This window comes from Bubalus bubalis, chromosome 20 (genome assembly GCF_019923935.1).
Source record: "Bubalus bubalis isolate 160015118507 breed Murrah chromosome 20, NDDB_SH_1, whole genome shotgun sequence".
NCBI classification, from domain to species: Eukaryota; Metazoa; Chordata; class Mammalia; order Artiodactyla; family Bovidae; genus Bubalus; species Bubalus bubalis.
In genome coordinates this window covers 2,321,685-2,341,290 of record NC_059176.1, presented here as the reverse complement: position 1 = coordinate 2,341,290, position 19,606 = coordinate 2,321,685, and the positions used below count along the sequence as shown (strand labels likewise).

The window sequence follows — 19,606 nt, the reverse complement described above, 5'->3', positions numbered from 1 at the left end:
GAATTGCTCTGTATCCAGTACCTTGCTTCTGCAGTTATCCAGTCATGGCTGTTTATTTCATCCTTACCCCCATCCAGTCCCCACTTCCAGATAATTTTGTGGCAAATAGCAGACATCATATTTCATTTGTAAGTACTTCAGTATATATCATTAAAAGATACAAATATATTTATATAAAACTTAATACCATTGTCACACCTAAAATATTACAATAATTCCTAATCCCAGCAAATTTTGAATGTTTAAATTTCTTTGTCTTAGAAAGATCAGAAATGTTTCCTTTTACAGTTTGCTTGTGTCAGGATCCAAATTAGGTCTACACACTATGATTGGTTAATATCCTTTTAGCTGTCTTTTAATCTGTAGGGTTTGCCTCTATGCCCTTCCATTAACAATTTTTTTTTTTTAAATTATTTATTTGGCTGCTCCAGGTCTTAGTTGCCGCATGTGAACTCCTAGTTGAGGCATGTGGGATGTAGTTCCCTGACCAGGGATTGAACCCCGGGTCCCCTGCATTGGGAGCTCGGAGTCTCAGCCACTGGACCACCAGAGAGGTCCTCCCTTTCCTTTTTCCAAGCAGTTTATCTGTGGGGCTCAGGGGAGTGTATCCTTTGGATGTTGCCGACTGCCTTTCCACGGTGTAATAAACTGTGTGTCTCTTGTAAAGAGACGTCTGTTCCAGAGCCCTGACTTCGTGCAGGTTTGACGTTTTTATTTTCAGAAGGCTACTTCATCGGTGACTGATTTTCTGATATTAGACCAGCCTTGCGCCCCCAGCGCAAACCCAGCTTGGTTGCGATGCACTGGCCCTTCTGTGTGCTGCTGAATTTGGAGTGCTGATTCGTCTAGCTTCCGTCTGCAGTGGAAGGCTCCAACCCTCTAAAAGGTTTTCACTTCCCACCCAGAGGAGTGAGGACTCTAGGCCAGGAAACACAGGAAGGCACACTAAATCTCGCCAGTGTTTGTTCCTTTCAGTATTGCCCGTTGATGTCCCCAGTGGCTGGCTGTGAAATACTAACTCCGAGAAGCTTTGTGCTGTGTGCAGGCACTTCTGGGAAGGAGGGCGCCCTGCTCCAAGTCCCGGCTTCTAGAAGGCGAGGCCCGGGGTAGGAGTGTGCCGGCCAAGCTCAGGAGCCTGCTGTGATGCAGAAGGGTGGGGAGCCAGGCTGCGCCCGCAGAGCTGGACAAGACGATGCCGGCGTGGGGCTGCCGGGCTTGGCAGTTTACGACTAGAGAAAAAGCTGGAAGGTTCGCCTCCACCCCACCCCCCAGTCATGAGAGCGCAATGTGACCAGTCAGAACAGGTGGGTCTGGCGGTTCTCGCACGCCTTCCCACGCACACCCCTGCCACCCCGAGCCTCAGGAAGCTGGGCATTGTGTGCTTTTGCTGTGAGAACCGTAAATTACGGTAATTATTCAAACCTCAAAGGGATTCTTTCTTTTCCTCCCCGATGCTCCGTCTCCTCCCTTTTAAATAGCAGTTCTTGGGGGAACAAAGACAGAATGGATGTTTATAGGGGAGAGCAGAGGAACTACTTCCACCATAATTGAAGATACAATCTCTCAAATTATAATGGAAAACTGAGAATGCTTGAAGGAGTCGGTTCACAGAGTTCACATACAAACTGTAAAGCAGTTTATCAGCAATAACTCGGAGATGCCTAGGGATGGTCACCGACACGCCCACACCTCTGTGACCTGCTTCCTCACGTGTGGGCAGCTTGGGGTGGCTTCTTGAACATTTCTTCATAGGGAACCTGTTGGGACAGGTGGGGTACGGTTCTGCAAGGTAACCCAGAACCGTTAGGGTGGAACCTGCGCCCCGCCCACCCCGCGACCCCCTGCGCCCCCGCCCCCGTCTGCCTGCCGCTGGCAGGGCTGGCTCCTCCCAGGGCTGCTCTGCAGCCTCTCTGGGCTGCTTGAAGGGGAAGGGAGCCCCCAGCCTGCGGGGGTAGTTCACAGCGCGGGGCCCAGGTCTGTCTCTGCCTCCGCTCACTGGGCCCCTTTGTGGGAATCGCCCTCGGTTTCTGTGAACACCTGAGTATCACAGATGCAAAAGCTGTGTGGGACAAGTCCAGAAATACTTGCATAAAAATAGTTTTTTTTTTTTTTTTAAGGGCTTTTTTAAAAGGAAAATGTAACCATATATTGTTCTTAGAATAACGAATAAACCATTAAAGATCTGCGTTGCAGTCCTGCCTTTGCTAAAAAGGATTCTTAAGACAGTCTCGTATCAAGTCGGTGTATTTCGCCCCTGCTGGTGAGGAACATAGTCTCGGTCTGCGGGGCAGATGCGGATGCCTTTCTGCCTGTTGGGGGCCCTGTTCCTTCCACACACGAAGAATGAGTTCAGTGCCTTCATGGGGACTGGCTGGGCCTTCATGTGAAACTCTCCACTCTGGCTGTGCCTCTTTATGGCTCAGCTTTGCTTCCCAGTGACACCAAGAGAAGAACCAAACGAAAGTAAGAATGGTCACAGGTAAAGATGTCTTGAGTCTGCAAGAATAAATGAACGCAGAGTGAAACAGCCGAGCAGAGCTAGTCTGGTGTGGCGTGCACACCGGCCGCGCGGAGCTGACGGCTGTGCCTAGACGTGCCCCGTCTCCCTGTGCCCCTCGCCAGCAGTGGTCAGCCTGGCTTTCCCCTCCCCGCAGCTCTGACCTGCCCACCAGCGCCTGGGCCGCCCCAGACCTCCACCTCGCCTAAGCTGTCCTCCAGAGCACGCGGCCGGTCCGCGCTTCTGCGTCTGCGCTGTGCAGCCTGGGGGGTGCCCCGGAGAACCCGCAGTTGTGTAAGGAGCAGCCTGGTGGCGGTGGCTTCCGGCCGGCTCAGCTGCTCAGCGCCTGGGGCTCCTCACCGGGGACCGCGGGGCCTAGTTACATTGGTTGGATGTCTCTCCACCGGACCTTTATACAAATCAGGCTTTTTGAAGATGAAAGGGTTTCTCTGTGTAAGCGTAGAGCAAAGGACAGAAAAGTTTTTTAGCAGCTGGGAAGAGCATCCCTCCACACGCACCTGTGCCTCCGGAGGATGCAGTTCCTGCCTCCGTGGGCTTGCCGTCCAGTGGGAGACGGCTGTGTTTCCTCACCTCCCGGGGCCTCAGGACACACTGGGGATGCACCCCAGAACGGACCCTGAGGCCTGTGGAGGGCGGAGGTCCAAAGTCGGCCCTGTGGTCATGAAAGGAAGTTCCGTTCCGGGCGGAGGAAGGAGAGGTGGGCAGGCCTGGCTGCTAGAGCCAGGTGAGGATTTTAGACTTCGTCCTGAGGAGGGTGAGGGGGTCACTGAAGGATTTGAAAGGAAGGGCTGGCTCAGGTAGGGTGGGTGCTGCGGAGAGGTTGCTCTGGCTGCAGTCTGGAGAGTTGGTGGCTGTGGGGACCTGCAGCCTGGAGGTAGTTGGCGCTGCTCACGCTGCTGGCTGAGCTCGGAGCTGGAGCTGTCTGCCTGCGCCCTGGGCCTGGAGCCGCCGCCGGGGGAGGAAGTTGGTGCAGCTGCGACTGTTTCAGTCCCCACCGGGCCTGGTGTGAGGATGCCAGAGTTAAGTGTTGCTTGAGCCTGGAGTTCCGTAAGCTTATCCTCTGAGCCACAAAGGAGGAGGCTTCTCCAAAGATAGCGTTTGACTCCCTTTAACTTTCATCCACTTCAGGCTCTTACTGCTTCTGCAGCTGTGAGAAAAACTCATCTTAATAAAAATGTTTGCATCAATCATGAAATCAGCATGAAATGGGTAGGTTTTAGTTCTAGCAGCTTCATTCTCCAAAAATCTGAAGATGATTAAAAAAAGTATCGGAGGCGTTAGAACCTGCTAAGATTTAATATTCATTGCTCAGAAATGAGGCTAATGGGACAGAATTATTCATTGTATTTTTATTTATTTGGCCATGCCATGGGGCACGTGGGATCCTAGTTCCCCATCAGTGATTGAACCCGGGCCCCCTGCTCTGGCAGCGTGGCGTCTTAGCCACTGAACCGCCAGGAGTGTCTTAAGCTCCATTACTTCTGGGTCAATTTTGGTGAATTTTAGGAAGTATTCCACTTGTCATCAAATCTTTAATTTGTTACTCAATAATATCTTCTTTTCAGTGATTGAACATTTTCTGTCAATCTTTTTTCCCCACTCAAAAGCTATTTTTTTTTTAACCTAAAATGGCTGTCTGGGGAGGCCTTACAAATAGCTGTGAAAAGAAGAGAAGCGAAAAGCAAAGGAGAAAAGGAAAGATATAAACATCTGAATGCAGAGTTCCAAAGAATAGCAAGAAGAGATAAGAAAGCCTTCTTCAGCGATCAATGCAAAGAAATAGAGGAAAACAACAGAATGGGAAAGACTAGGGATCTCTTCAAGAAAATCAGAGATACCAAAGGAACAGTTCATGCAAAGATGAGCTTGATAAAGGACAGAAATGGTATGGCCCTAACAGAAGCAGAAGATATTAAGAAGAGATGGCAAGAATACACAGAAGAACTGTACAAAAAAGATCTTCACGACCCAGATAATTACGATGGTGTGATCACTGACCTGGAGCCAGACATCCTGGAATGTGAAGTCAAGTGGGCCTTAGAAAGCATCACTACGAACAAAGCTAGTGGAGGTGATGGAATTCCAGTTGAGCCATTCCAAATCCTGAAAGATGCTGCTGTGAAAGTGCTGCACTCAATATGCCAGCAAATTTGAAACTCAGCAGTGGCCACAGGACTGGAAAAGGTCAGTTTTCATTCCAATCCCAAAGAAAGGCAATGCCAAAGAATGCTCAAACGACCGCACAATTGCACTCATCTCACACGCTAGTAAAGTAATGCTCAAAATTCTCCAAGCCAGGCTTCAGCAATATGTGAACCGTGAACTTCCTGATGTTCAAGCTGGTTTTAGAAAAGGCAGAGGAACCAGAGATCAAATTGCCAACATCCGCTTGATCATAGAAAAAGCAAGAGAGTTCCAGAAAAACATCTATTTCTGCTTTATTGACTATGCCAAAGCCTTTGACTGTGTGGATCACAATAAACTGTGGCAAATTCTGAAAGAGATGGGAATACCAGACCACCTGATCTGCCTCTTGAGAAATTTGTATGCAGGTCAGGAAGCAACAGTTAGAACTGGACATGGAACAACAGACTGGTTCCAAATAGGAAAAGGAGTTCGTCAAGGCTGTATATTGTCACCCTGCTTATTTAACTTATACGCAGAGTACATCATGAGAAACGCTGGACTGGAAGAAACACAAACTGGAATCAAGATTGCCAGGAGAAATATCAATAACCTCAGATATGCAGATGACACCACCCTTATGGCAGAAAGTGAAGAGGAACTCAAAGGCCTCTTGATGAAAGTGAAAGTGGAGAGTGAAAAAGTTGGCTTAAAGCTCAACATTCAGAAAATGAAGATCATGGCATCTGGTCCCTCCACTTCATGGGAAATAGATGGGGAAACAGTGGAAACAGTGTCAGACTTTATTTTTCTGAGCTCCAAAATCACTGCAGATGGTGACTGCAGCCATGAAATTAAAAGACGCTTACTCCTTGGAAGGAAAGTTATGACCAACCTAGATAGCATGTTCAAAAGCAGAGACATTACTTTGCCAACAAAGGTCCGTCTAGTCAAGGCTATGGTTTTTCCTGTGGTCATGTATGGATGTGAGAGTTGGACTGTGAAGAAGGCTGAGCACCGAAGAATTGATGCTTTTGAACTGTGGTGTTGGAGAAGACTCTTGAGAGTCCCTTGGACTGCAAGGAGATCCAACCAATCCATTCTGAAAGAGATCAGCCCTGGGATTTCTTTGGAAGGAATGATGCTAAAGCTGAAAGTCCAGTACTTTGGCCACCTCATGCGAAGAGTTGACTCATTGGAAAAGACTCTGATGCTGGGAGGGATTGGGGGCAGGAGGAGAAGGGGACGACAGAGGATGAGATGGCTGGATGGCATCACTGACTCGATGGACGTGAATCTGAGTGAACTCCGGGAATTGGTGATGGACAGGGAGGCCTGGCGTGCTGCGATTCATGGGGTCGCAAAGAGTTGGACACGACTGAGCGACTGATCTGATCTGAATCTGTCAAAGGTCCTTAAAATTTTGAAAGTTTTTTAAAAAGATACTTTTCTAGAAAACTTTGAAGGTCTGAGGGAACCCTATATACTTTTCGAGATTTCCTGCTCATTCACTTACTTTAGACTCAAACTAATCTTCTGAATAGTAAGCATTCAGATGCTGACCTGAACCTACCGCAGGCTCTAATGAAACATCACGAACGCCAGCACTGTCCTAACGCTGTGTTCGCAGATGTGAGGAGGAGATTTTCGCATGAGCAGGTGACCCTGGGCGTTTCATAACCAGACCTGCTGAACCCTGGGGAGTGATGGCGGAGCAGATGTGACCTCCTGCAACGTTCTCTGTGGTCTGAAGTGTTCGTGCTGAGTGACTGCACCAAGCTTTGTAACCCACTTCCGACCAAACCTGATGCTCTCCTGGTCGTGTTTTATTTATTTATTTATTTATTTATTTTGGAAGTCAACAGAGCATTTTATTCCACAGGAACTGGTCTTGTTTTAAACTCTTCCTGTTTTTAGGCTGCTTGGGAATTTAGACGATTTAGGAAGGTCATAGCTTCCGAGGCGAGTAGAATGCCGGCTGGAGGTGCTGTGTTTAGCTGTCTGCTTCAGTCAATGCCAAGTTCTCAGGATGCTTGGTGTGGGTTGGTGGTGATTAGTGGAGGCCATCCAAGCGAAAATTGTCAGTGTTTCCTCAACAGTGACTTGGTTTCCTTTCTCAGTCTCCGCTCAGTCCTTTAACTGTCGGGTTGAGTCTAGGGACCTAAGAGATGGTCAGGCTGCTGCGTGGACGGAAGGCTGAGCTCCCCGGACGGAAGGCTGAGCTCCCCTGGCCTCGCCCTTCTCCCGTGCTGCTCCTGCCAAGGGGGCCATTGCAGGACACACGGCTGCCCTGGTGAGCTGCGCTAGTCTGTGAAAGTATTAGCTATTAAACCCACGTTTCTCAAGTTAAATGATCAGTAAGCTGCTTACCGATAGAAAAAAGCTGCTTTATCTTCAATTTTACAAACCCTGCGTCTCTATCTTTAGTGAGTGGTGAAAGTGAAGGACTGAAATATCCTGAATGAAATGCCTGCTAAATGCAAAAGAACTGTTAGTCATGTTCAGTATACTAATTTTTTCTCCTTGTAAGTTTTACCATGCTTTTTATTGCCTTTAGTGAGGTGTAGTTTATGTATTTTTAAAAAAGATGTGTTTTAGTCTTTTTTTTGGCTGAACTGCTTCGTTGCTTCTCGCAGGCTATCTCTCGTTGCAGTGAGCGGCCTCTCCGCACTGCAGTGCCCGCTCCCCTTGTGAAGCTCGGCTCCAGCGTGTGGGCACGGCAGTCGTGGCACCCGGGCTGAGCTGCCCCGCGGCATGTGGCGTCCTCCCAGACCAGGGGTGGAACCCATGTCCCCTGCATTGGCAGGCGGGTGCTTAGTCAGGGGACCATCAGGAAAGTGCCAAGAGATTTCCAAATTTACTGTTATTTTTCCCCATGAATTATGATTACATTGATTTTTGATCAGCAAGTGGAAAGCTAGTCTTTTGATTACTTAGCTGATTTTTTAAAATATCAGGTTTATTGAAGTCCAGTTCACATATAATAAAATTTACTAGTGACAAACACATTCACCACAATTCAAGGTACTGATCACCTTCACCACCCCCAGAAAATCCCTTTGTGGTCACCCTCTTCCTCCACGCCAGCACCTCTTTCTTGAGATGCTTGGGCGATAGACTCAGCAGCGCTTGGCCTCGGGTGCCTTTGAGAGCTGCCCGCGCTGCCTGTGGTCCCCTCTCGAGTGGCCTCTGTCCCACCGACGCGCCGCGCTGTGCTTCCCCCTCATCAGCGGAAAGGCATTGGGCCGTTTCCAGATTTTGGCAGTTATACGTAAAGCCACTTTAAACAGTCACATCTAGGTTTTAGTGTGAGCCTACATACTCATGCACCTCTGGTAAATAACCTGGGAAGGGGTGGCTGGGTTGTATGTTAAGAGTGTTTAATTTTATAATGGAGGGCAGGCTTTTTTCCCAAAGTGGTTGTACCACTTTGCATTGCCACAAGCAATATTTAAAAGCTTGATTGTTTTACATTCTTGACAGCTCTTGTTTTGGCAGGTTTTATTTTTTGATAGCCATATTAATAGGTGTGGAGTGGTATCTCATTGTGGTTTTGATTTGCATTTCCCTATTGACTCGTGACGAAGAAGGCAATGGCACCCGACTCCAGTACTCTTGCCTGGAAAATCCCATGGACGGAAGAGCCTGGTAGGCTGCATGCCATGGGGTCGCTAGAGTCGGACACGACTGAGCCACTGAACTGAATGGTTTGTGTTAATGCTGTTTATTATAGTTCTTTTAATTTGGATATCTCTGGCACATAGTCCTAAAAAGAGGAAGCTAACAAGGGTCTTTAATAAATCTGGACTGTTCGTTTTATAATATGTAATACTAGAGATTCATTTAGTTGTATATTAACTCCACGCTTTTTGTTGAAGGTCTCAAGATTCTGCCCTCCAAGAAAATCTCGCCATGATTGGATAGGACCTCCAGATAAATATTCAAACCTTCGACCTATTCACTTTTACATCCCTGAAAATGAGTCACCATTGGAACAAAAGCTAAGAGAATTGAGACAAGAAACACAAGAATGGAACCAACAGTTCTGGGCAGACCAGAATTTGACTTTTCATAAGGTATGTTTAGGTTTCAGGTCAGAATGAGCAATAATACAGTTGACCACTTGGGGGCGCTGGGTCTTTAGTGTCTGCTCTGCCTTTTAGTTACTTGGCAGCTTCTCAGTCCCTCCCCTCCCTACATATAGGTGTGTATATACCTATCAGTTTAAAATCAGTATGTAACTGTAGAGAAGAAACATTGGTCTTTCAAAGACTCACAGGTCTTGAGGCTCTCCAGGAACTAAAGAGAGTGAGTAGCAGGGCCGGGGCTAGAGTTGCGGACTCCCGTGTATACACGCCTGTGTGTGTGTGTTTATGGCAACAAGGGGGTCTAGGATGTGTTGTCACTCTTCCTGAGAATTCAGAATTCTTAACAGCGTGCTCATCAGTAAGCTACATGAGAAAGAAGTCTAACTATTCTAATCCAGAAGGAAGACTTAGGCGGTGTGTGTTTTATCCATTTGGGCAGGCTAAGTCAAACGGAGTGTATTTATCTTCTGTGGATTTCTAAAAAACCGTGTCTCCCTAGGTTTATTAAAGCTCTCATTTTCAAATCCTCTCTCAAGCACGGAACTTTTAACTAAGTTGAGATGGTTTAAAACGGGCTTTGAGATGGACCGCTTCTCAGGAAACCCACATCCAGACTTCTCCAGAGTGCTGAGAGCTTGTCCTAGCCAAGGAAAACAGACGAAGAAAGGGAGTTCTGATAGCTGTCTTCTTTTAGGAAAAAGAAGAATTTGTTCGCTCAAGACTCAAAGCCAAAGGCCTGGATCTGAGAACTGCATCAGGTTAGTCTGTTCTTTTTCTGCTCTCCTCTGCTGGAGCAGCTGTGCGGGAAGGTGAAGAAGAAAGGCTGCTGCAGGCTTCCATGGCAGACTGCAAGGGGCGCCGGTCGGACCGCTGGCCGAGGAACCAAGATCCCGCTTGTCTCTGCACAGCCAAGAAAGGAAGCAGGGGCCTGGGGGGTGTTGAATGAAGCAGCGAAAGCTCAGGGGACGGGCCTGGCTCCGTGGGGCAGGCAAGTTCTCGGTGGGACGTGTGTCCATCCTCCCCACATTCCCTCTTTTCCCTCTGGGCGAGGTCAGCCTTCTCATCATTCTGGGTCCTTCCAGTCGATGACCTCTTGCTGACCTTTGGACTTCCATCCCGAGGTCCCGTGGCTTCAGCAGCCTCTCTCTCCTGCCCTGGCCTCTCCCCCTGGATCCTTGACGGCAGTTCCTGGTCCCACCGGCCGCGAGCTCGAGACCGCGGGGTCACCCTGGAAGCCTCTGCCCACCCTGTGGTCTGTCCCCCAGTTTGCCTCTGGCTGTTGCTCAGCACCGTTGCTGCTCCCGTCCGGGAAACCCGGCTGTAGTTCAGGCCCTCGGTAACTCTGCTCAGTGCAGGACCTTCCTGATTGGCAACCTGGCCCCCCGTCTTGGAATCAGGGGTCTTCAAGCTTTCTGTAAAGAGCTGGATAGTAAATGGTTGAGTCTTTCCTGGCCATGAGGCTCTCTCCCTCAACCACTCAGCTCTGCTGTTGGTCTGTGAAAGCAGCTGTGGAAAATACATAAATTAATGGGCGTGAACTCGCCCCAATAAAACTTTGTTTACAAAACCAGGTGTAGGCCAGGCTTGGCCTACCGGCTGTAGTGTAGCCCCTCGTGCCTGAAGTCCATTCTTTGCAGTAGCCAGACTCTTCTACAAAAAGCAGCTTTGACAGCTGCCCCTCAGCTTGTTTAGGCATTTAGATTTCCTGTGGCGGCAGGACAGCCGTGCCCCTCCGTGTGGATTGGAGCCGCCCGGCCCCTGCCTGTCTCGCCCCTCCCCAGGCTGCGCCTGATGTGCTGGGTGCAGGCTGCACTCGGCTCCCCCTGCCTGCCGTGCTGGCCTTTCTTTGTGGATGGAGAGTCTAGTGCTCAAAATAACCTTTCGTCGTTTTCTCCAGCTGTTGATGTTAGACCTGAGTGACGTTTTATACTGGTGCTTAAGCAGACGTCTCCTGCTCGACATTCTGACGGGAAACCTGAAGCCACTGGCCCTAGAGCCAGGTCTGTGTTGGGCTGGAGCACCGCCACTGCCTGCGCACCGCCCCCTTGCTGCGTGCGTTAGGATCCGGGCTGGGGAGGCTGGAGCAGCCCCCGTGCCGGGCTGGGCTGCGTGCCGCCTGCTGCGCGGGCCCATCGGGGTCTGGGAGGGCAGGAGCCAGCCAGAGTGCGGTGTCCCGGAGGGTTCTGTTTATTTGCTGGGCAATGAATATATGTTTTGATTAATCCATTGGTGCCTCAGGACCGTCACTGTGGCAGGAGGGCTTTTGACCCTGTGCACAGGCTTCTCTTTAGCTGCGGTGTGTGAGCTTAGTTGCTCCTTGGCATGTGGGGTCTTAGTTCCCAGACCAGGGATCAAACCTGCATCCACTGCATTGGCAAGCAGATTTTTAACCACTGGACGACCAGGGAAGTCCCCAGCAATAAATATTTTAATCTTTTTTTATTTTTTATGATGACAATCTTCAAGTTTTTTTTTTATCTCACATTGCACACTCCCATTGACTCCTCCTCCAAGTGTGAGGCCAGGGCGGGGGCATCGAGGTGAGGACGGGCTCTCTTCCCAAAGCCTGGAACGACAGCCCCGATTCCAGAACTGCCCTGCCATCTGCACGTGTTTTCTGCTGTTTCCCGCAGTGGCTCCGTGAGTGGGTACTGTTAGTTACTGTATTCTCCGGAAGGACTGGTGCTGAAGCTGGAGCTCCAGTGCTTTGGCCACCAGATGCAAAGAGCCAACTCATTGGGAAAGACCCCGATGCTGGGAAAGATTGAGGGCAGGAGGAGAAGGGGACGACAGAGGATGAGATGGTTGGATGGCATCACTGACTCAATGGACATGGGTTTGAGCAAACTGGGAGATGGTGAAGGGCAGGGGAGCCTGGTGTGCTGTAGTCCAGGGGGTCGCACAGAGTCGGACATGACTGACGACGGAACAGCAACAACTGTTACTTGTACCATTTTGTGGAGGCGGTGCCTGGGGGCAAGCTGTTTGACCACAGTCACACGGTGAGCAAGTGGAGGGGCCCAGGTGCTGTCCTGGAGAAGGGGTCCCAGGCCAGGGCCACGAGCCCTCTCCTGCAGACGGGGAAGTTGTTGTGGGGCCATTGTTACTATCGTGCATTCCTACTGATGGCGTGACTGAGTATTGAAAGATGGGCCTTAATTAGATTTCAGACTAGTTTGTAAGAAAACAGGAAGGAATGTACTGAAGCAGGGGTTCAGGAGGGGAGCTGCCTGCTGTGTCAGCTGTTTAGACAGCTGCCAGCTTGCAGTGGGGGAAGCGCGGTGTGTGTGGGGGGGTAACAGCTGTGTCGCTCCCTTGGGCCAGAACCCGCGTGTGCGATGCCTGAGTGTAGGGGTCCCACAGAACCCAGGGAAGAGGCGGTTTGTGTAATAAATGATGTTGGAGGAAGGAAGTGCTTTTAGCCCAAAAGGATCAGTTTAGATTCATGCTCCCTGTAATTTGAATATATTCCAAATGTATCAGGTTAATTATTAAGAATCAGTTGTTCCTGGAGTAAAAAGTTAAGTACGTCACTCCCAACTGTAGAAAGTCTTACAGAATAAAAGTGAGCCTCCATCATTGGAGTGGTGGTGAGTCCCTGCGCTCTCCAGTAAAGGCAGAGGATTCTAGAAGGTCAGAACCAACACTGTCTTGCTTGGGTAGCGTTCACCGTGGTCTCTCCTTCTGGAAAGGAGAGTTTGCTGAGGAGACAGGGAAGTGCTCAGACCCGGGTGTGGGCCGCACTGGCCCAGGTCCCCCATTTCTCGTGGCATTCTGCTCTGCCCCCTGCTTTGGCCTTCTCTTGCTGTGAACGGGCTTTCCCTCCCAAGTCCGAGGAAGTTGCCAGCTCGAGGCTCCTCCCAGGCCGCGTTCTGTCCAGTGAGCGCGGCAGCCCCTCACACTGTGCCCAGCAGGCCCGAGGGCCAGGCAGGCAGAGGGTCCCGCGTCCCAGAGACATGTTAGCAGTGGACAGCAGGCTGGGGCGTTTGTAGCAGAGATGGGGAGGCAGTCTGGACTCTACGAAATGAAGCTGTAACAAATTCATAGGAGTAACGGGCACCTACGGATGAAGAATGTAACTCCAAGAAAAAATTTGCTCAAATTCCATATTTTGCAATGTGTTAAACCAGCAGCCAGGCCTCATTTGACACTTAACTGAACCCAAGGTGAAGATGTTTTCCCAGCTCCCTTCCAGAAGGATTCAGCTGCTTGAAGTACTCCTATGCCAGGAGGCAGGGAAATTATGGCCACAGAATATCTAAGAGTTTACCCTGGAGAAAGGGTTCTCCGTGTGCCACACAGCATTATCTCTCAGAGCCAACAGTGGGGAGCGTCTGCGCCGTGCCATGCTAAGTCGCTCCATGCTAAGTCGCTTTGGTCATGTCCAAGTCTTGCGACTGCAGCCCACCAGGCTCCTCTGTCCATGGGATTGTGCAGGCAAGAATCCACGAGAGTGGGTTGCTGTGCCCTCCTCCAAGGGATCTTCCTGACCCAGGGATTGAACCCACGTCTCCTGCGGCTCCCACATTGTAGGTGGATTCTTCACCACCTGAGCCAGCAGGGAAGCGTCTGATAATTCTAGATCGGATAAGGCCGTGGGGGCCCACTGGCTCTAGACGTTCGCTGGAATGTTCCGCAGCAGTAGAGAAAGACTGTTGACTTAATTTCAAGTGCAAAAAGCAGAATACCATGACTTCATCTCTGCCTGTGCCCAGATTGACCCCCGTCTGTCGGGCAGATGTGGGAGGACTCTCGCCCAGCTCCTTTCACTGCTGGCGTGTTTGTGCAGGTGTGGGGGCGCCACCAGAATGGAGTCACCCGTCAGCTGGTGTCTATGAAGCGCCCGCTCAGCTCTGGGGGGATGTGTAATGAAGTAGATCGTCCCACCTCGTTCTTCGTTTTACCAGTTCAGTGTCACGTTGCAGCGTTGACAGGCGTGGAATCTGAAACACTCAGCAGTTACGGCGCATCTGCTTTATGCTGAGCGTCACCCGGGAACCTTTGGGCAGGACCCCAAACTCGACCAGTAGCTGAAGGTGGCACCCTGCCTGTCCTTAGCACCCTGGGGCTCCTGCTACTCTGCCAGCAGCGGCAATGGGTGCGCCCCTGTTTCCGGCCCTGCCTGCCTCGCGGCTACGACTCAGTTTGTCTCAAAGCAGCCTTATGAGGTGTGCTCTGGTGATCCGGGTCCTGGAGACGGGAGACGCCACAGGCCGGCCATGGGCCAGTGAGGGTCAGAACCGCGTTCCAGGGAGCTGCCACCTGCTCTGCCCGAACGGCGTTGCCCTCCTCTCCACTCCTCCCGTCCTGGGAGTGGCTGGGGACGCTGGAGGAGGGTGCCCACTTGCCTCTCCCTGGAGGACCGCCAGGGCCCCACCTCCTGAAGCTGCCAGCCCTGTGCTCCTGCCTTGCCTGCCCCTCCCTCCGGGCTCCCCACTCGCTGTCTGCAGACCCTCATTTGCTCTGCCTGGGCCTCTCCCCTTTCTCTGCCCTGTGGGATCCTCTTCATCCTTCAAGACCCAGCTTGATGGTCACCTTCCCTGGAGCCTTCAGCTTCCCTCTCCTCCTTGGGCGGCTGTTCCCCCTCTTTCCCTGGTTAGCATCCATCCATTGGTTGACTTCCAGTATTTGTCCAACACCTGCCACATCCAGGCTAGTCTGGGGACTGGTGGGGACGAGAGAGCCGTGGCCCCGCCTTTGTGGGGCTGGTTTCCTTGTGGGGGGAGTGCCCTGTGCAGTGAATGCGCTCTACACTCCCGGGTCGTTGACCCCTGGAGGAGAGGGAAGCCGGGTGGGTAGACGGAGTGGGCGTTTCCACAGGGGCCTGGGGGAAGCCTCTCGTGGGGGAGGTTGGAGGAGGAGCTTCTAGATGGAGGTTTTGAGGAGCAGCAGGGGCCTGGGTCAGAGGAGCAAAGACTTCACACAGGCAGGGCGTGTCCAGGTGGCACGCAGGCCGCTCGTCAGGCTGGCGGGGACGTGGCCCCTGTCTCCTGTCTGAGGACGGCCACGATCGTGCTGTGTGCTCTGTGTTTGCCTGTGTGCTGTGTGAGCACAGCGTTGGCCACGTCCCTCCTGTTTCTGTAAAGCTGTGCCTGGGGGTTGCCTTCCCGGTTCTGTCTCTGTCTCCCCCAAGTCCTGGTGGGCTGGAAGCGTCAGCGTCGCTCTGGAGACGGCGTCCATCAGGGGCGGGTGGACTCACCCTCCGTGTGGGTGCGCGCTGCACGGCAGGAGCATGGGCCTCCTAAGCCGGAGTGCCCCTCCCGCACGGTCTCCTTCCTGCGCCCCGAGCCCCTGTCTGCTGGGCCGCCCCATGTCACAGGAGCACTACCGCGCGCCCCGGCAGGCTGTGGCCCCTGTGCTGCGTAGCCTGGCACGTCTGGTGAGCGTGTGGGAGGGCAGGGGGATTCCTGAGAGTAGGCGCCACGCTGGGCATCTCCTCCCATGAGGTGACCAGGGTCTAATGATAGAGGAAGATAGTTTTCCTCCCTAAGTCTTTTTTTAATCACTGAGATATAATCCGCACACCACAGAACGCACACTCTGAAGTGTACAGCTCAGTAGTGTTAATACTGACAAGACTGTACACCCATCACCACCATCTGATCTCCGAGAAGAAAGTCTGTGCCCATTGGCTGTCGTTCCCAGCTGCCTCCTCCCACTAACCCCCAGCAGCCACCACTCGACTTCTGTCTCCATGGATTTATCTTTTCTAGACATTTCCAGATAAATGGCATCCTATACAGGCATCCCTTATTTGTACTTTGAATATGCTGTGCTGTTGTTTTTTTTTTTTTTTACAAAGTAGATGTTTTATAGAGCAAGTCTATTGGCATAACTTTTCCAACAGCATTATTTTGTGATTAAGTTTTGTGTTGAGAGAGAATGCTGCTGTACACACAGTGGACCCCAGCGTGGTGTGAACACGCCTCTAACAGAACGTTCGTTTGGCTGCGTGTGTCTCAGTCGCAGCGCCCAGGGGCCTCGTTGCGGCAGACAGACCTGGTTGTGGCTCAGGAGCTTAGCTGTTCCTCGGCATGTGGAATCTTAGTTCCCCGACCAGGGACCGAACCCTCATCCCCAGCATTGCAAGGCCAATTCTTAACCCCTGGACCACCGGGAAGTCCCTAGAATTGTTTTAATTTTATTTTCAAATTGTTTATCCCACGTGTATCAAAATACAGTTGATGTCTGTATATTGATGGTGTATCCGGCAGACCTGCTGAACTCATCCATTATCTCTAATAGTTGTTTGTAGAACCTTCCCCTTGGGTCTAAACGTTTCGGTTGTATTTAATTTTCAGGTCAGAAAGCAACATTGAATGCAGAAGAAATGGCTGACTTTTACAAGGAATTTTTAAGTAAAAATTTCCAGAAGCACATGTATTATAACAGGTGGGTGTCTACTTTTTTCCTGAAAATCTGAAAATCACATCCATGTTGGCAAGGATTGTTTTGCTACCTGAATTTAACATTCTTGTCTATGTTAAAAGTAGACGTTGCTATCAGCTTGGTTTTTGTTCTTTTAAATAAAGTGGCCAGCTCACAGTCACTGCGTGGCCGCCCCTCGCGGCATGCACCACGCGCGCACACCGTGCGTTCTGCCCCGCTCTCACTGCCGGAGAGCGGAGCACAGCCCGGGGCGGGGCAGCCGGAGGGGTCACGGCATCTCGTGTTTGAAAGTGGGGGGCTCGGAGCCCAGCGGGGCAGGGAGAGCAGCCCAGCAGGCAGCACCAGGGGCTCCCGCAGGCCAGAGACGAAGCCGTTTCAGCCGTGCGAGGATGACGGCTGTTGACAGAGAAGGAGCAGTGGAGTCAGAAAGGGACCATTTTCCTGACGCAATAATAGATCTGGGCACAATCGCCCGCGACTGCTGAAGGCACTGGGCAGCAAGGCTGACGGGGACCCCGCCATGGCTGGGCCTCGCTGGCGGCGCCCGGTCTCCCGGGGCCTTTTCATGCCGTTCGGGGCGAGGCTGTGAGACGTGGGGAGGCCCCCAGCAGCGCCTGTGAGGTCCTCACCCGCGTGGGGGCTGCCGTCGGCCCGGCCCCCGGGTCTGACGCCAGCTTACGGGAAGGAGAGGAGAGGGCGTGTGCGGAGAGGGCGGTTCACAGGCCGTGCCTCAGTGAGGGTTGAGGACACAGCTCCCAAATCTGGAGGTGCTACGAGACAGCTGTTGCGGTTTCAGCAAGTAACTAGGACTGAGAAAAGTGAACGAGGAGCGGGGGACTGTTACAGAGTAAGAGAGCCTTCATTCAGGCAAACCGCCTATACGGACATACTCCTTTCTGACAGAGGAAACCCAGCCGTGGCTGTGCACGAGGCCGTGTTAATGCCCAGTGACTGTGATGCTAAGGTGTCATTCACTGTATCAGACGGAGCGATGGTAGTGCGGCCCTGTGTGTTTAAGAAGCGTTTGATGATGCACAGTAACACACGTTCCCAGGTAGGGTGACAGGGTGCGGTCTGAGATTTGCTCTGGCATTCCTGGAGCAGTGACCATGCCAAATGGGCAGGCGGGGCAGGGCCTGGAGAGTGGGCTGGTGGTCGAGGCTGGAGGAGCTCTTGAGTGACGCTTGAACGGAAAGCCCAGTCCCGCAGCGTCCAGAGGCTGTTGCGGACGCTGTCGTGTGTCACCCTGAACTAGATGAATTATTCAGTCAAGTCAGGTTTCCCCGGACCTTTGATTTCTGGCGTGAACATAGCAGGCTGGCGTCTTGCTTCCTCTCGGGCCAGCTCGATGTGTTGCCTGCGGCCCTCCAAATAGAGAGAGGAGTAGAGAGCGGGTCGGGCAGCATTGGAGCCTGAGCGCCCCCTCCCCATGGACTCACCTCCTTCCCTGCTTTCTTTAAGGAAACAGGAAGAGCTTAGTCTGTCTTCTCCACTGCTCTTTATCAGTCGGGCTGTCTGTATGCTGCAGTGGAATCTGGCTTTCCCTTAACAACATAGGAACTTGCGTCTCCATGGGATACCAGTTTCCTTTTTCCTAGAAGCCTTTGTTATTTATTCCGGGCGTTGCTTCCCATTTGTCACGTCACTTGTGGAGAGGGATTTCTGTCTGGTCCTGTGAAGGCTCCAGGAAGCTAGCATTTTCGCCTCTTGCCTTTAAGCCCTTGGGTCTCTGTGTCTTCCATGCTGAGACCCAGTCCTCTGAGTCCCATGTGGGCTGGCAGTTCCATGTTCCCTCATTGGCTCATCTGGACGAAAAGCATTGGCACTTGTTGCATTCTGCTTCCAAAGGCTCAGCACTGGGAGTCTGGACTGTGCGTGTTCCATTGTGGAAACCTGCCAAGTGCTGCCCATTCAGCTGCTGACAACGTGGTGAATTTGCAAGTTCCGACATGTTCTGTAGAGTAACTCACAGGCCAGCGTGCCTGTGACTGCCTGTGACTCCATCCTAGTATTTTATTTCAATTAGAAGCTTTAGAGACCCAAGTTACCCAAAAGTCCAGATCACCTAGAAAAAGAAGATATGGAACTTGATGATGTTGGCATTTGCGACAAGCTAGTGTCTCAGGATGGAGTGCTTGTGGCATGTGCGTCTTATGCAAATAAGGGGCCAGAGCCAGGAGGGTCCCCGCTGCTCCGACGGAGCCTCCAGTCCTGTTGCTAAGCGCTCACGCCCCCATCACTCTGTGCTTGTGTTTCCTGGAGAATGCCACGGGGCTCTGGGGGCTTCAAGGCTTCTGAAAGCTCTTTTGGAGCTTCTAGCAAAAACAGAGGAGGGTTGCAGCGGCTTCCAGGAGTGGGAAAGGGGGCCACTGGGCACATCAGCCTGATGAAAGCCCAGGTGCAAGGAGAGCAGGCTCTTGTGGACAGTTGAGCTTTAGTGAGGACGGGAGAAGGCAGAGCTGGTGTGGCAGGGCAGAGGCGGAGGCAGTTCGGTTGCCTGGCTGCTGGCCTCGGGTCCTGGCACGAGTCACCTGCACTCATCTTGTTCCCCCGTAGGGACTGGTACAAGCGTAATTTTGCCATCACCTTCTTCATGGGAAAAGTGGCCCTGGAGAGGATTTGGAACAAGCTTAGACCGAAACAAAAGAAGACCAGCACTTAGGAGCCCACCCTCACCCATCCAGCCAGTTCCTCGTCTGAGGTTCCTCGAGAAGCAGCTGCCTCTGGGACTCATTTCACAAGGGTGCTGAAGCCTGTGGGTGCAAGGCAGGCTGGAGAACGCGGGTTCTGGTACAGACGCCGAGGCCCACGTGGCTCTGTCCTGACTGCGAATTCCACACTGGCTCTTGGCCATTGATGTGATAGCAAATAAAACGCAAGCGCTGTCTTCTGAGTTTTTGAATTACACCAGTTTGAAAGAGAGGGCTTCCCAGGTGGCTCAGTAGTAAAGGAATCCACCTCTAATGCAGGAGGCGCACGTTTGATCCCTGGGTTGGGAGGCTTTCCTGGTGAAGGAAATGGCAACCTGTTCTAGTATTTTTGCCTGGAGAATCCCATGGACAGAAGAGCCCCCGGGCTATAGTCCATGGGGTCGCAAAGAGTCAGACACGACTGAGTGCACACGCACAATTTGGAAGACAGAGATATAAAAATATTATAAACTTTCACTGAAACGTTCGACTCTACTGACGGGAATGATCTGGACGCTGGCTGCGGTGTCTCCATGGCCTCCCCCTACCAGTGGGCCCTGGAGATTGGCCATCCCGGGTCCAAGCCCTGAAGACAGGCAGCTGTCCGGGGAGTTGCACAGACCTCGGGGGCCCAAAGGGGTGCCTCGGAGTTTTCTCCGTTTACCCCGGTGAGGCAGAGCCTGTTCCCCAAGTTTTCCAGAGCAGATTGCTATGGGTCATGTCCCTCTCTTTCAATCCTTGTGAAAGCAATATTGTTTGAAGTAGGGTTATGTGGTTATAAAATGATGAGGCTCCCT

General features: G+C 51.8%; 1 protein-coding gene across 6 annotated transcripts in view; it reads left to right on the top strand.

Moving 5' to 3' along the window:
• Positions 1-19,606, top strand: part of LOC102395742 (kinesin light chain 1) — a 109,809-nt gene that overhangs the window by 5,439 nt on the left and 84,764 nt on the right. For 5 of the 6 annotated variants that reach the window (XM_025271404.3, XM_044933259.2, XM_044933258.2 and 2 more), the window contains exons 2-4: positions 8,521-8,718; positions 9,425-9,488; positions 16,032-16,122. In XM_025271404.3, the coding sequence (XP_025127189.1) occupies positions 8,521-8,718; positions 9,425-9,488; positions 16,032-16,122 (353 nt within the window). Of the gene's footprint in view, positions 1-8,520; positions 8,719-9,424; positions 9,489-16,031; positions 16,123-18,675; positions 19,013-19,606 lie in introns of those variants that run through there. The other variant, XM_006079033.4, reaches the window with a different exon arrangement.